Source organism: Mixophyes fleayi, chromosome 9 (genome assembly GCF_038048845.1).
Source record: "Mixophyes fleayi isolate aMixFle1 chromosome 9, aMixFle1.hap1, whole genome shotgun sequence".
Lineage (NCBI taxonomy): Eukaryota > Metazoa > Chordata > Amphibia > Anura > Limnodynastidae > Mixophyes > Mixophyes fleayi.
Window position 1 is genome coordinate 72,439,297 of NC_134410.1, and position 17,460 is coordinate 72,456,756.

At 40.4% G+C, this 17,460-nt stretch overlaps 1 protein-coding gene across 2 annotated transcripts in view; it reads left to right on the forward strand.

Annotated features, from left to right (window-relative positions):
- Positions 1-17,460, forward strand: part of OPHN1 (oligophrenin 1) — a 103,047-nt gene that overhangs the window by 64,340 nt on the left and 21,247 nt on the right. For both annotated transcript variants that reach the window (XM_075184537.1, XM_075184538.1), the window contains 5 exons: positions 2,315-2,399; positions 2,640-2,698; positions 7,557-7,662; positions 10,205-10,364; positions 15,541-15,682. In XM_075184537.1, coding sequence (XP_075040638.1) covers positions 2,315-2,399; positions 2,640-2,698; positions 7,557-7,662; positions 10,205-10,364; positions 15,541-15,682 — 552 coding nt within the window. The remainder of the gene's footprint in view (positions 1-2,314; positions 2,400-2,639; positions 2,699-7,556; positions 7,663-10,204; positions 10,365-15,540; positions 15,683-17,460) is intronic.

Below are 17,460 nucleotides of genomic sequence, written 5' to 3' on the forward strand. Positions count from 1 at the left end.
ATGTCACAAAATCCTGACCGATGTCTATTCAAACAAAATGCCTACATCACTAGAGAAAATATAAAATGTATTTATTTGACTTCAATAGTCTCCCTAATTGAACTTGATGCAATGTAAACATGGTTATTTAGTGCGTTGCATACAGTACAGAGGTTGTTTCAAAATATTGCCATGTGACTGGTCATTATATGTAGGTAGATTGTCAGCTTATTAAGTCAGAACTTTTGAGTCTAAGTTTAGCGTTCCTTAAAAACAGGAAATGGTACATGTGTTTCCTTCAGTAATCCTGTATAAGGGTGCCTATTTTCAAAAAAAATAGGTAATAAAGATATTAGAACAAATAAAAATACTGTGCCATTCCTCATATAATATGTTATTGCTTTTGAAATATAATCAATGTAATGAACCCTAGATGAGTTTATGCAAATACATATTAATACTATATTGATGTATTTATGCAAATAGGATCCTAATGATGGTGTCAGCTTCTGGGCAACGGTAGAGCATTTCCTATTCACTTTTTTAACTCAAATTTTTTTATTGCATACAAAAAGAAGAACATGAGTGACATAAACAGAAAACAAAAAGCTTGAGCAGAACATTCAAAATACATGTAGCCAGCAATGTCACTTTCATAACAGAAATATGTATTACAATATAACAAGTTAGTAATGGGTAAGGGAGGGGGAGGTAAGGCAGTGGGCATTAGAGGGGTGTGGGGTAGGAAAGGGGGAAAAGTACATGGTCGTCAGATGAAATAGACTAAGAGAAGCGTGCTCTCTATCAAGAGGGAGCGCTATCAGGTCTGTAAGGTGGCATTTTTATAAAAGCAATAGGCTCAATTTTATGTGGTGTTGTGTAAGAAGGAGATTAATCAGAGGAAGACAGACTGCGAGACTCTAGGCATAGAGCCAGGGGGCCCAAACCTGATGGAATTTGTCTTCTTTGTCCCATAGTAAGGAGGTGATCCTTTCCATGTTGGCTATAAACCATATATATGATCTTAAAGAAGAGACGCGAGGAGGCTCCACCTGCTTCCATGATTTAGCTATCAGGCATTTGGCGGCCGCCAACATGTGTGAGGCTAGCTTCGCAGAGTGGGTATCAAGGTCTTGTATAGGATAACAAAGTAAGAAGGACCATGGGTTCTTCCTAATAGGGCATTGGAGAAGGGAGGAGAGAAGTCTCGCAACCCTATCCCAGAAGGAGGAAATGACAGGGCAGGACAACCAAATGTGTACGAGGGTGCCTCGGTGACCACAATTTCTCCATCAATCGGGAGAGGCCGACTGAAACATCTTTGCGAGCCTATCAGGTGTAAGATACCACCTGTAATAGACTTTATACGCATTTTCCTTGATTAATGTGGAGATGTCTAATGGTCTCCCAGCAGTCTTCCTCCGGGGGTGGGCCCAGATCCCTCTCCCACTCCCTCTCATGTATATTTCCAGCCGTCACCAGTTTCTCTAGTAGGAGACTATACAGGGAGGAGATCATACCTCTTCGCAGGGGGGGGGAAGAGAGGCAAAGAGATTCAAATTGGGAGGGGAGGTGGGGCCTATTCACTTTTTTAATGTCAGAGTAATTTGAGTGCTATGAATGCTAGCATTTAACCCCCATATGGAAAGCGCCCCTATTACACCAGGCTAAAAAAAAAGTGGGCAAGGAAATAGCATTTCATGTTTAGTTTTGACCGTTAGAATAAACCAATATGTTTTAATAAACAATTTGTGTTTAAATTTATTTTCCTCATTCTTTACTTTCACATTTATATTTAAGTATTTTTAACCAAATCACTATTCCAGTAAGTATTTAAGCCAACCAATATTGCTCTATTTGCTGCAAGAACAAATGTATATCCTGAAAATAATCTTTTTTTCCCCCATTAATGAAAGGCATTTTTTTTTCTCAAAGCGCCAATAGTGAATCCACCACTACACTTCTTTGCTTGTATTGTTTGTTTTTTTAATTAGAATATCATTTTAGATAAATTTCACTAGAAAGTGAGCACCTGTTTGAATTTGTTTCCCCTTTTGGGTGTCTTCGTGTAAGAGACTTGTGGTTGTGGCTGGGACCAACCCTGTATCAGATTATAAGAACCTTCAACCTTAATTTTTGAAAGACCAGTAGCCTGAACTGTGGATATACTCAGCAACATGATTTCCTTGCTGTCTACTGTGTTTACATAACGTTTGTCCCATTTCAATGAACACCTCATATTTGATCATATGTAATATTGGAAACTGCATCAAAATGTGAGTGGAGAATACAACTACATGAAATATGTCCATACATCTGATCTGCTCCTTTCCAGATCCCAGATGTCCTGGAAACGTGGACTTGCAGAGCAGTGACTGTGACATTAAAACCATTACCAGTGCATTAAAGTTCTACCTCAGGTATCTTGGATGGAAAGCCTGCATTTGTATTTGATTAAATATGTGGCACAGACTGGTTGTAGACTGATTGGAGATGAAATGATTATGTCCTCCTTTATGTAGCTATGCTATAATGGGGCAGCCTGGTTGCACATGCAAGTTTCTGCAAAACTGTAGTAGTGCGACCTCCAGTGCTTGTTATGTTTTATGTTTGTACATGTTTGCTATTTGAATTTGAATATGATTTTCATTTCCATCCAGGAATCTCTCAGAGCCCATTATGACATATAAGCTGCATCGGGAACTTGTATCTGCTGCGAGTAAGTACTCCCTTTTTGTAATCCTTGCTTTTGAATAGCAAGCACAAATTAACTTTTTACTTAAGGTTGAATGGATAACAGCTTGTCAAATTATTTACTGCCTAAAGTTTTTAACATGCAAATTGTATACATTAGTTTTATCACTGAGTATATTATTTCAGAACATGTATTTACTGGGTTTTTCCATGGCAGTTTAGTAATTTGTTACCATTTATCAGTGAGCAACTTCACAGCCCCCAAGTTGTTATCTCCAATAGCGCAATAAAAACTTGCATTTAAGTGCAACATTGCCTACACATAGTGGAGACAGTCTTTTTTAAGTGCAGCACTAATGGAAAAGTGAAGCCTAGGTGGCAGTAACATGGAGACACGTTGTGCCACAGTGTTTTCACTCTTTTTATGATCATCATTATTATTATAATTTATTATTATTTATTATTAAAAATAATAATAAAATTTAGTTGTATAGTGAACTTTACAATTGGCGACAAACACATTAATTAAACGATTAACAGTCAGACTTAGTGGTAAGAGGGCCCTGCCCAAAATCTTATAGTTGAAGTTAAGTGCCACTTATTGCATAGTGGTTCAGCCAGAGGGATATGACAGGCAGCATTTTGTTCAGTTCACAGTACGAATTTTTCAACTATGTGCAAATTGTGGTGTTTTAAGAAATTTAGAATCTTTGGGTTTTTTTTGCTACTCTTGAACAGCATAAATAGTACAAGCCACGTAAATTGTATTCCTCCTTCATGCTATCTGGAGGACACTGCTACCATGGGGTTGCAGTTGGGGAGTGTGGAGTTGGCATTTAACTAGTTAATTTGTGGCTGCTGACAGACTCCTCCCTTCTGCAACCCCCTGCAGCTAGTCAGTGTAGTCTAAGTGCCCAAGCAGTTGGGTTGACTTTTGTTTCCTGCTGTTTATTTTTATAGGCAGTTTTTATACTATGTTAGTATAAAGAAGATGGGAAGGCTGGGACAGCAAAGCTGCACTACTTACAGGTTAGCTGCAGCGCTGTCGGGTAGTGAGAACAGCGGTTCTCACAAATAGCACCTATCTTCTTTTTCTGATGCTGATGGAAGAAGCCGCGGTCACATAATTTCCTGCGGACCGGCGCTGCTCTGTAGAGCATAGAGCGTCGGAATCCAGAAGCGATGGCGGGCGCCATCTTGGAAGCTACCAAGTCCCTTTTTTCAGAGTGGGGGGGGGGGTGCTACCCTGGATAATACATTAACAGAGAGGGAGTCTGCGGGCTTAATAATAGAAGCACCACAGACAAAGTCATATAGAATGTGCACTCACTGAGACTGTCCTCTAGTCCTAGACACTAGTCCTCTGATTTTTCTGCTTTTCTGTCTTTTCTATGTATACAAGACTGGACTTATAACCTTGGTCCAAGAGGACTATCCAGAATCTTGAGAGATTTTCTATTTATGACTTATGTATATATCCACTGAACTTTGGCTTATTATCCAATATTGTCACACCTTGAGCGCCGATTCCTGCATTATACCTATCTATTTATTCTAGACTTGCCACCCATTTTAAGGAAGGCTGCCTCCATACGTGGAAGAGGTGTTTTTGTGGACTTACTTGACATACTATACCCATACAATAATGTTGTTTGCGCCAGTTGTTTATTGTTGTATATTCTCTCTCTCTTTCTCTCTCTCTTTTTTTTTTTATATATATATTTATATTATTATACATTCTGAAATACTACTGGTGACTTAGTCAGAGATCAGTTGTATTCTTAAGTTTCACTCTGTGCCTTGTGTATACTGTACTTTATTATCCTGTCCTGTTTCTATTCAGTATTATGTCTGATGAGGGGAAATCTACTAGGGCTACATTTTATAATTGCTCAAAATGTAAAATAAAATTACCTCTGGGACAACAGGACCCAAGGGCCCTCTGCATGGGCTGTGAGGCAGGGTCCCAGGCCGCTCAGTCTCAGGTTTCGGCACTTATAGCCATGGAGGAACTGGAGTGGGCAGTGTCTTTACACAAGTCAGTGGATTCTCTGGTGCAGCTTTTAAACTGCCCGAAAGAGACCATAGTGGATGAACACCCCTATACCTCGTTAGTAGGAGTAGCCCAAACGGCATTGCTGTCCAAACAAGAGGAGAATGCAGATTTGGGTCCATGTAGCGTCCCATCCTCATTAACTGCTTCAGGCCTTTCCCAGGGGGAACTGGCTTGGTCCAGTGCTTTGGTTAGCAGACAAATTAAACCGGTTTTTAGACTACCCAGGACCATCGGGGTCTAGAAACAAGAGACACAGTGAGCCATCCTCTCCTCTCCATCTCCTGACTCTTGGGTATCATCAGAGGAGGACGGGGAACTTCTGGATGAGTCAGATTTCCAGACACAGGTCTTAGACCTGGATGACTCAAACAGAAATCGGGGGATCAATGACCTAGTTCTGACAGTACAGCGTGCTTTAGACCTTGTGGACATTGGCGAGCCCAGACCAATTAACCAAGGGTTATTCAAAAAGGTTAAAAAGCCCTTGGTTTGTTTTCCCCTTCATTGGAATTAAGGGAGATTGGGAGATTGCAGAATCGGCCTGGTCACAGCCCGATTGTAAAATAGTGGTTCCACGTAGGTTTATGTCCTGTGCTCCTGGATCACTTTAACAACGGATGCCAGTCTAAAGAGCTGGAGTGCAGTGGCACAACAGTTGCACCTTCAGGGTCTTTGGTCGGCACAGGAAAGTTCCCTTCCAATAAATATCTTTGAGTTGAAGGCCATGATGATGGCTCTCAAAGGGGCTTAGTCCCTCATTCAGGGATTCCCCATATGTCTACAATCAGACAATGCCACGGCGGTGGCATACGTCCACAAACAGGGTGGGACAAAGAGTCCAAGAGCAATGTTCATAGCAGCCCAGAACAGTTCATTCCATCTCTGTCAGCTATATTCATTCCAGGCATTCAACATTGGGAAGCCGACTTCCTAAGTCGTCACACTGCATTACCAGGGGAATTGTCACTCCATCCGGAGGTATTTCAGATCCTGGTCTGGAAGTGGGGCCTTCCGGGTCTAGATCTTATGGCATCCAGAATGGGAATGCACTGGAATTTTCGGTTGGGATATATCTTTCCTCCCATTCCAATGCTTCCCCGAGTACTCTGGCAGGTCAAGCAGGGAGGACTCCCAGTCATACCGGTGACTCCAGATTGGCCACGTAGGGTATTGTATGGTATGCGGACATCCTTTTCATGATTGAAGGACAGGGACTTCATCTGCCTCTTCGCAACGACCTCCTTCTGTAGGACCTGCCTTGGCTGACTTTTAATGGCATGGCTGTTGAAGGGAGTCTCTGGCAGCCCAAAAGTTTTTCCTCCAGGGTGGTGAATACTCTGTTATGGGCTAGAAAGCCGGTTTCAGCCCGCATTTACCACAGAATCTGGCGCATCTACATTAAATGGTGTGAGGACCGGGCACACCATGCAAGTAAATTTAATTTGCCCTGGCTGCTGGGGTTTCTTCAAAGAGGTCTTGACGCAGGGCTACGCCTGGGATCCTTAAAGGTTCAGGTCTCTGCCCTTTTTATTTTCTTCCAGAGGAGTCTGATGGACCTTCCAGACATCCAAACCTTTTTGCAATGGATCCTGCACATTCAACCTCCCTTTGTTCCTCCCACAGCACCCTGGGATCTGAAATCGGTACGGTCTGTTACAGGAACCTCCCTTTTGAACCCTTACGGTCAGCGCACCTTAAATTCCTGACATCGAAGGTGGTGTTCTTGCTCGCTATAGCGTTGGCTAGACGAGTGTCAGAGGTTGGGGCTCTTTCCTGCAGGGAGCCTTTTCTGATCTTCCACGATGACAGGGCAGTGCTTCAGACTGTCCCTTTCTTTCAACCGAAAGTAGTTTCCGGATGTCACATTAATCAGGAAATAGTGGTTCCAGTGTTCCAAAATGCTTCCGCAGGTTCCACCTTAGAATATTTAGATGTGGTCAGGTCATTACGTGTTAATGTCCAAAGAACTTCGGGTATCCAACATACGGATTCTGTTTTTGTCCAGATTGATTCCAAAAAGAAGAGGCTGGCCAGCTTCCAAGCAAACCATTGGCAGATGGCTTTCCTTTACAATAAAACAGGCGTATCTTAAGGCTAACCAGACAGTGCCTATCCACATTGCGGCACAATCCAGCAGGTCTGTGGGGGCTTCCTGGGCTGCGCGCAATGGGGCCTCGGCTTATCAGCTATGCTGGGCGGCCACATGGTCCTCAGTCCACACATTCACCAAATTTTATCAGTTCAGTGGGTTTGCGTCCTCAGATGCTAGCATTGGCAGTAGCACGCTACAAGGTGGGCTTCCAGGATGGTCCCTCCCTTAAGGGGGCTGCTTTTGTACATCCCCATGGTAGCAGTGTCCCCCACATGAAGGAGAAAAGTGGATTTTTATACTTACGATAAATCCCTTTCTCTGATTCCCTCTGGGAGACACTGCATTCTCTACCTTCTGCTCTTCTGCTGTTTGCTTCTTGGTTGTTCAACTCCCTTTCCTTGAGGGCTTTAGAATTACACTGACTAGCTGCAGGGGGTTGCAGGAGAGAGGAGTCTGTCAGCAGCCACAAATTAACTGGTTAATTGACAACTCAACACTCCCCAACTACAACCCCATGGTAGCAGTGTCCCCCAGATGGAATCAGAAAAAGGGATTTATTGTAAGTATAAAAATCCTCTTTTTTTTTATAGCAATGCAAACTTCTTTACTGTATATATTGAAATAGTGGAGACCAATATATATTTTGTTTTGCATTCATTATTCATTTACTATTTGTTATTTAATCCTGCAATGCATCATGCTTGTCATGTACTGAAAAGTGATGTACCCTTGCAGAGTCTGAGAATCTGGATTACCGCTTGGGAGCCATTCATTGCCTGGTATACAAACTGCCGGACAATCACCAGGAAATGCTGGAGCTCATTATAAATCACCTTTCTAGGTAAGCACAAAACACGGGCACAGTATGCCAGTAATAATGTGTTACAGCATCTTACTACTCACTACATAGTTATATGATATGATATTATATCTAGCTAATTTGTTTCTATTATCCTTATTCACTATTTATTCAAATCACATAAACCTGCAAGTCATCATAGCTATTATATTTAAATATTGCTTTGTGTCACATAATGTCATATAACGTTGCTTTTCCACGACTGAGCAGAATCACAAAGCACAATAAAATAAGAGGGACTTCAAATGCATTGATCTCACTCACATTTCATGAATATTGCGCAGCACTAAAACAGAGCTTCTTGTGACGTACACTGCAGCAAATCCTTGACTGATAGAAATCGTGTGATGCTTAAATGAAGGCATTCTATTAGGGATATTACCCCAGATATGTTCCAAAGGCACTGACACTCCCTGCACCTTATGTTAATGATTATTATTTAATAACCCTTATTTATATAACAAAGCAGGAGGGTGGACTGTCTGCGCTGTCCTTTTGTATGGAATGGTATTGGGTATGTTGCCTTTGGAGGGGAGGGGTGTAAGTGGTAAATGGGAACCAGATAGCCTTATATAATTCTATTACTGCAATAGGTGTGACCCTCCAGTTTGGTATGATTATGAACTGTGTCGTTTGTGTATGGTTATCACTGTAGACACTGAAAAATAGGGATAGAATTGATCATATAAGATTTACTTGCCAAGTAATAAAAAAAGGGAAAATAGTCAAGTATCAGGGGTAGGCTGGGCTGGGGCTCCCCGAGCCGGTCCCACAATGGGCTACTTTGGGCTGGATCACTGGGCCATCTGCATTTTTCATTCCTTTAAATAGGCTGCTTAGTCAAGATTTGCCCCCCGAGCTAAAATTTGCCAGCACTCCCCTGTCAAATATTCAATACAATTCAAGTTTGGATATAGCGTTTGGAATTCATACATGTTTCTCCAATTCAGCTGAAGATGTTATGTAGTTGCCGGTCTTCAGAATAAAGCTACTGGTTTCGTAATGGTCTCTCTCCATAGACCTGATTCATTAAGGAGGATAATTGCTGATATGTGCCGTATTTTGTATAAAATTGCTCTACGCATGCCCACAACTGGACTATACGCAATGAACGCAGCAACATCCAATTCATCTTCAAGAGCAAGGACCCTTACAGCAGCCTACGATTTCATGGGAGGAACATCAAGGGGACTGAGCAATGCACGTAGTCACTATATATTAAGGGCTTCCCAAACTGGAGTGCATGCAGCACGTCAGAGTCAAGCTTTGGGGCATCTCACTTGCTACAGGGCAGGCGTAAGTGCTGACTGATAGGGAAGATGAACGTGTTTGCAATCAGGAGCAACTGTAAAAATTAGTCTTATATACAGTAGACGTTAATAACATCCTAATGTATTTTATGAGGGTATGGTGAATGAAAGGATAATTTTTTATTTTTTTATTTAATGTTTTGTCTTTATTGACTATATTATTAACAGGTGACGTTAATTGAATTGTGTTTTTTTCTGTGACTTCTGCTGGGACTATATTCCACAATCCACAGTGATGCAATTAAACATTCCTAAGTTAAGTGCATTCTGGGAAGGTGCAGGGGTACTGTTTATATTTATTTGGTTGCATGTATGTACCCATATTGAAATTAGCCTCTCTTGATCATACATTATCTCTTTGGCTATATGAAATGATAGTGTCAGTATTAGGATTTGGTGTGGATGTGTTAGGATACATGCTGTAGAAAGTAATTTAGCTATCTGAAAGGTGTGCTATTATTTCTTCAGTGATGTGTGTATCGTGATCCATTAAGATTGCAATTGTTTGGATAGCTAGGACGATATGCTTGTATGTCTATAGCTAACATGGTGGCAGATGTCGCACTCTCTAAGTGTGGCACACATACATGTCAGTAAGTGATGCAAAACACTCTTTTACCTTGTAGCATGTTGCACATCATGTTTTGCTAATTAAATACTGTGGATTAGGGGTCAGTGCATTTAAAACTTTCTGGGGGTCACATTTTCCTTTTACTTTGTGTTTTATGTTGCTTGATACAGCTCAGGGGGGTTTTAATGCTAGTACAATGCATGTAAACTTGTCTTGACACTGGAACTCATTGTTTCCAAATACCCCAGACCTACTAGTGTGTATATGTTTTTATCTGTATATGTGTATATGTATATACATATATGTGTGTGTGTGTGTGTGTGTGTGTGTGTATATATATATATAATCACATATAGCCTTGCACTTTTCTGACTGCTGCTCGCTCCATTCACTTGCCTTTAATTTCGTCAGTGCATTGGAGAAGCCTATGTGACCTCCAATGACGTTCAGAATACTAGTAACAATGCATATACAGTACATACTTATAATACTTTTGCATTCGTGTTTGTACTTGCCTTTTTTAATGCAAATATCTGTGAGGCCTTTATCAGCATTCTGCTTCCTACTCTACAAATATAATCTGTATTATTTTGTGTTACTTTTCAGAATTTTTATGTGACAGTCTCTCTATGCTATATTTCAGAGTGTGTGAATACAGCAAAGAGAACCTCATGTCCCCCTCCAATATGGGAGTGATTTTTGGCCCAACTTTGATGAGAGCCCAAGAGGATACAGTGGCCGCCATGATGAACATTAAATTCCAAAATATAGTGGTGGAACTTCTCATAGAACATTGTGATAAGGTAAGTAACCTATCCTACCTACACAAAGCATATTGACCATTGCAGTTCTCATTGAAATGGTACACATACAAAATCCCAGTATTTCACATTTACATTAAGCGCACAGTTTGTATTCATTTTTAACATATGTATTTTTTTTGCTTGTCTTTGTATTAAAAGATTTATGTCTATGTATGTGTAAAATATATATTTATAATTTGGCGTTTGCAAAACCCTAAGTATAAGAGTACCACAGGCGGTACGTCCTTGTACTAATGGCTCATGTTATGTATGTGTTCACAGAGACATAACACATTTCTGCACTGCAAAATGTGCAGCCTTTCTTGTAAATGTCTAGTTTTTATTACTGGCGGAGATGCCCAAGATCACCATGACCAGTTCAAATGATTGCCAAAAAGTTTATAATTCCAAAAAAAGCAAGAAACCTTCAGAACAAGTGGAAAGTTAGTGTACAGCCAAGCCTCAACTGTAAAAGTGCTCAGTCCAATATAGTGTATACTGCAATATGACACTGCATGATAACTACAAACCATTCTAAGAAGTTGTTTATTGATGTGAGCCACATAAGTAGGTGTTTTACCTCACTTACTCCTCTATGTAATATATTTTTAAACTGGATGATGTCATGCTTCAAATGTACATGGTGTTTTCATTAAAAGGGAACTCGAGGAACCATGTACTCCCACATGCACCAATTAGAACAGACCCCAGCGGTTTGTGAGATTCCCCCCCACAAACCAATACCTGCTTCAGATAGTCTAGAGAATTGTGAACACAGGCAACCGTTCAGTTATTTTATAGCTAGCTGCACACACATTCCCATTTTGGCAGGCATGGCATGGCAAACCTGTTGCAGAAGTATATTTTCCATGATGCCTGGTTTGCTAAGCATAGTTGTAGACATTCAGGAATTTTAGAAACACAGTCCGAATTAATCAGACTATCACATGAAATCAACCCTTATCTTCATTTCCTGTACCAGTTTTTCAAAGATAATGAAATTACTTATCGCCCTTTCTGGAAATGGAGTCACTGTGCAGGAGCTGTGAAAGACAGGATCTCTTATTAACATGACAAGATCTCTTATTAACATGATCACAATGGGCACTTTCACTCTTCCACTCCACATATTAACTTAATATGATTGTTTTAAACAACCATTGCAGTGCTAACTTTCTGTATCTTTGAATTCAACCACCAGAGGGAGTATCCGTGCAGGGAAAGAATGCTTTTTACAACACACGTTTCAAAGGCATATATCAAAGTGGAGTACTTTTGATTATGTAAAGCTCCGTAAATATGTCCTACACACTAAAGAATCATTAACCTAAAATACAAGTTAGCTAATCTAAGTTATTCTAATTGTGTTCACAAAAATATATGAACAAGGGTGAGGAGTTTATCACAGCGGGACTCATTTCAGATAAAGTTGTGTTATGTGCTGGTGATATATATTCCTGCACACTGCAATTTTCCTGCTACAAATTCTATAACAATCAGCCATTCATCTGCCTTTAGCCAAAATATGGCAGATAACAGCACAGAAAATGTATCTCCTGCGAAGACACAATATACATCCAGCAATTACATTGGCAGTAATATTCAACCGCCATCCATGGCAATGCCTGTTTACAAAAGGATTGCAATGCTGCAAGTACTGCCACAACCCTTTTTGTACTATTGTTATCTCAGGATTGTGCTATCTGAAAGAAAATCAATGAAAAACTTTTATTTTTTTAATGGAACCTTTTATTTCAATCGTGAATACTTTTAAAATACTTTTATATTTTTAGTAGTTTAAATCTATTTTTAATATTAATTTATTTTTCCCACCAAGTGAAACTGAAAGCTTTAGCCTGCCTGGCCTTTCAGTTGAGTATAAAATACTGCACAAGTATGAACCAGCTAGGCAGGTCACGCATGGACATATCCTTCAGACTGGTCCAGCAAAGCAGCAAGTTTACCCTTACCGCTACAAGCCAATAAAATCTCGCTGAGGCACCTCTGCAATAATGATGAATTGTGGCAATAGGTGATTTAATAGCAATGATAGGGGGATATTTACTAAATTGTGCCGCCGATAAGGTTGATTTTCTAAGTCTTCACTGAAATAGCTTCAAACTTAGCAATAAAAAAAATAAACTGTTAACAAGTTAATAGAAAGCCATGGCTGTACTAGTTTTACTTTTTAAAAGTAACTAGCAAAAGAGAACCAGTTACCCAATGTGAAGCTTTATCACACTTATTTTAAAATGTTAAATGTAATTTCCTTAAAAAAATGTGGTGTCAGCCCCCTACTGGATAGTGTAGGTTCTGAGACTCTTTTCATCTGCTACCACATTGGTACTTTAATAACATTAGGCAATTTAATCAGCAGCATAAGATGGCAGAGCTTGACAACCCTAGGGGAGGTAACCCCACTATCCACATACGTTGTCTTTTTCTGACATGTTCATATCTAGACATATCCTTTTAATAAACCAAAATAAATAACTGATGTTAAACCCTTAACATTGATTATTTAACTCAAACCAGGTATCTAAGATTGAGAAATATGGTTATGTTGCTGTGTATAGACCTAGCATACAAAAGAGTGTTCGTCTCGGACACATCCTGTTGCAAATATGAATTTTCAGGTTTTCAGATTTTTAGGTTTTTCACTATTCCTTCTAAAGTCCTCCTGTCGATCTTTTTTAAAATCTTATAATGTTTTCCCAACGTTGGAAGGGGATTGTGATGTCATTTAGTTGTAATATGATAAAATGTCATTGGGTTAATGGAAAGGCGCCACAAATTTAAGAGGCAGGCAAAAGGTAGATTATAACTCATACTTGCCAACTCTCCCAGAAAGTCCGGGAGACTCCCGAAATTCGGGTCAGTCTCCCGGGCTCCCGGGGGAGATGGCATTTCTCCCGCATCCCGGATTTCACAGAGAATCGCGTCATTTGACGCGATTCTCGGTGAATCACGCCATTTTGGAGGGCGGGAGGGGGCGGGACGAGGCCAATCGCGTCATTTTGGCCCCGGTCCCCGTGACGCAAATTACGTTTTCGCGGGGGGCGGGGCCGAAATGACGCGATTGGCCTCGTCCCGTCCCCTCCCGCCCTCCAGTCTCGCCCCCTCTCCCGGAAACAAGTTTCCGGGAGTTGGCAACTATGTTATAACTCCTTAAGCTTCCTTATAACCTGTAATAAGACAAAGTGAGAACCTAAATCAATCTTCAGCATGTCATTTCATTTGGTAAAATGAAGCAAGATGAGTGATTGTATTTTACTAGGATTGAATAACCTTGCAAAATATCTTGCTAGAAATCTAAACTTTAGGGAGACGTGCTTAAGATTGTAGTCTGCGCTTTGTCTAGCTTAAGCCGTTGCAGGGAACACTGAACAATAAATGCCAAGTATCCCATCCAAGCCTGCATGTATCTGTGCCAATTAAAAGTCCTTCTCACCAGTCTAATGGTGGGAAGGACTAATGCTCTAGTTGATTGATAATATACAATTAGTAAACATAGTTTCTGTTGATGATGGATGTTAAAAAGCTCTACTTGAAAAGCCCTGTCTGACACACTTCTAAAGTGACACCTGGCAGCCCTAGTTCATGGTTAGATGCTACAAGGAGCAGGTTTACTTTTATCAGTCTATTGAATGTGCTGGTCCCTATCAGAGACCCACAGTGGTGGAAAATGCTTTTCTCTGGGTCAGTGAGTGGGTGGAGTTTATTGAAGAACCTTATCACATGTCTGGTGGTTTCTTCATACTCTGTTGATGTGGCAGTGGTGGTTATAGTAGGAAGAAAGAAGGGTACATGTGTAAGATTGCAGGAGAGGGTTAAATGTAGAGAACAGGAGAGATGTGATACCGAACAGGTGTTGAAATTTAGTCCGGTGTGTCTGGAGAGTCATTTTAGGTTATCTTAATTTTTAATATTGTCCTAAATTGCTTTAAGAATTTTTTTTTAAAACTATTTAAGTAAATGAGCAATAAATCATAATTTACATATGACTATTAAATGATATCTTTATATCTATAGATTATAAACAGAATCTGTTAAAACTTTTTTACTTGCTTTGCCAATATAGTTTTATGTGGATTGTAAGTATTTGAGCAAATCTCCAAATTAGTGGAAGAGATATCACAAACCTTTCCTAGCACACATTTTATTTATGTATTACCGAGTACTTTAAGACCCATAGGGGTTTTATTTATTAAAGGTTGAAAAGCATTTTTATCGGATTTAGGACTTCAGTCCATTTAGCAATGCCTTTGGCTGGCGGTAGCATGGGAAGCCTGTATAACAATGCTATCTGCAGTAGAAGTACCGCTGCTGTCCTCCAATTACTAACGCCATCTTGGCTGTTTCATTGTTTGTTTAGGGGTCTCTTTAACAGGACCCACCGTTAAGGTCGATTTTCGAAAATCAACATTAGGCCAATTACCAATAAAAGGCATCAGGTGGTTCAGTGATGGAGTTGACACTGACCAGCAGCTTTAAGAGTACTCCTACCGCTTGGCAAGAGCAGGGAGCCTCTGCACATGTGTGAGCCATACTGGAACTGGAAGCCCGGACTTGGGCTTTGAGTTCCAGATTCCATAAGAAAAAAATAGATAGAAAGAAATGCTTTTTTTAAATCCTTTTTCCCTTGCCTGCCTCCTGGCTAATGCCATTCTGAGATGGTGTTAGAAATGGGAGAGTCACAGCGGTACTTGTATCGCTACTGGCCTTGTTAAATATATTTGCATGGGGAAGCTTCGCCAGATGGCCCATTTTTCGATGGATTTTAGGCTTTTCAACCTTCAATAAATAGAACCCTTAGTGAGCAATGTCATCATAGATTGTGATAGTCGTTGGTTCCAATTAAGGACGAGGATGATGCAGAACTCTACAGTGGTAGTGGACAGCCTGTGAACTGATCTCTGGCTAGATGGTCTCTGTTTTTAGTAAACTTAATTTAAGACGCACAAACGTGTACATTTTTTTATGTTAGCATTTCATGTAGATGAAGTTATGTAACAGTGTTTCCTCATCCATTTGTATGATGTGTTCCAGAAGAGCTGTTTGTAATTTAATTATATATTTTGTTTTGTTCCAGAAATGTTTAACAGCTAACAGGTGGTCAGAGAGTGTTTATGCTTGTGATTGTACTGAATAGTGACATATTTTCTCTCTACTGTAGATATTCTGTGGCCCTCCAGAAGACAATATAGCTCCTCCTGTCCCGCCACCTAGAATAACCCCACGGACCCACAAACCTATCACCATCTCTAAACGGCAAGTCAGAGGGCGAATCTGCCTTAATCTCGGGCAGAGTGAAGAAGGTAATCTAGTTTTATAGAGTTTTCTGCGTTCCACTTCTCTAAAAGGAAACTGTCAAAAATGTTTGTGCCAGGCACTTGTTTACTAAAGAGGCCCAATAGCTAATAATTGGCTACACACACAGGTCAGTACTGGAGTTTTCTGTATATAACAGAGTGTTTTTGGACATAAACATTTATGGAAGAAAGTTACAACTTATTAGAACTAGAGGCAGCAAGTAAGAGGATAATCAGTCTCCTAGGGGGGTATTCAATTGTTCCTCTGGGCGCCTCCGGAACGAGCGCGTTAAAACAATTACCGTTTATACAGTAATTACTCGCTCAATTTCAGCTCGCAGCTCCCTGAGCAGCGAGCTGAAATTGAGTGAGTAAATTACCGTATGAACGGTAATTACGCGCAATATTACCGTTTAAACAGTAATAGTTTTAACGCGCTCGCTCCGGCGGCGCCCGGAGGAACAATTGAATTCCCCCCTAGAGTCATTGAGGATATTTGAGCTACTGCTTCCAGGATTTTCTGCTATTTTATTTTCCTAGGGAGCCATTGTTCCCTGAATACAGATGTTCTACTGCAGCTGATGAGACACAAGTACCTTCAGCACAGGAAGTCCTTATCCCTGGAGTAGACCATCAGTAACATCCTTCGGGGAGGTACTGTTTCCCTAGACACAAAGTTAATCCAGGGTTTGATTCCTACATTTGAAACCCCAAGAAGGGCTTAAAAAAGAAATGTTTGAAATACTTTCTGTAAATTTCCAGTGGGATCATTGACATATTTTGTTGAAAAAAACGTTTTCTGCAGAATAACTTATTCCCATTTAACAGTTCTAGAAAATGACTTGAAATTGCATGTAATAAAAGTATATTTTCCTTTTGAACTATACATATTTTCTGTAAAGGAGATGCCTGTATGTTAGAGATTGAGTGAGTTGGTAATTTGTCTGGCCAGATTCGGGTTGTAATTGAGAAGCTGGCAAAACTGAGGTACATTGACTAGGCAGACACAGGTTTGTTTCAGTGTAGTATAGGCTGGATACATGAGCAAAATGGATCTTGAGGATAGATACATGGGTTGCAGTGAGAAGAAGAGGAATATGAAGGTTAGTCTTACAGACCCAAATAAATAAGCCAAATTGGCTGTTTGGGATGCCTTTTCAAGAGTACCATTGCTGCGACAGGACACTTCCATTCACAGTCTGTGGAATGAGTGTCACAGTGAAGATAGGAAAATTAGTATAATGAGAAATCTATTGCCAGGCCATTGTTTGCTAAAACAGTTACTGGCTGCTTGGATTCTGGGTCTTCCCTTTTAACAATTGTTCGTTATTAAAAGATGATTTTTACTCACCGTAAAATCAATTTCTCTTGCTCCACTAGGGGACACTGCGACACATTGGGTATGGTAGTGGGTATGGGAGTTCAGGCACTAAAACTTTATGGTTTTTACTCCCCTCCTGTTACGGTGCTGGTAGTTACAGGTCTGATAGTCAGAGCAGGCCTGTACACGACCAGATGCTGAGTCTACTAGGTTCAGAATAAGGAGGCAAGACACAATGTAGTTCTTCAATACTTCAATGAAAAATATATATATATATATACAGATGATATGCAGATGTCAATTAGCCACGGCGGAGCGTGACAAGGTGGTAAACACAATAGCAGTCTATTCACAGCACAGATGATAATATACAGGTGTCCAATAGCCACGGCGGAGCGTGACAAGGTGATAACCACAATAGCAGTCTATTCACAGCACAGATGAAAATATGCAGGTGTCCAAT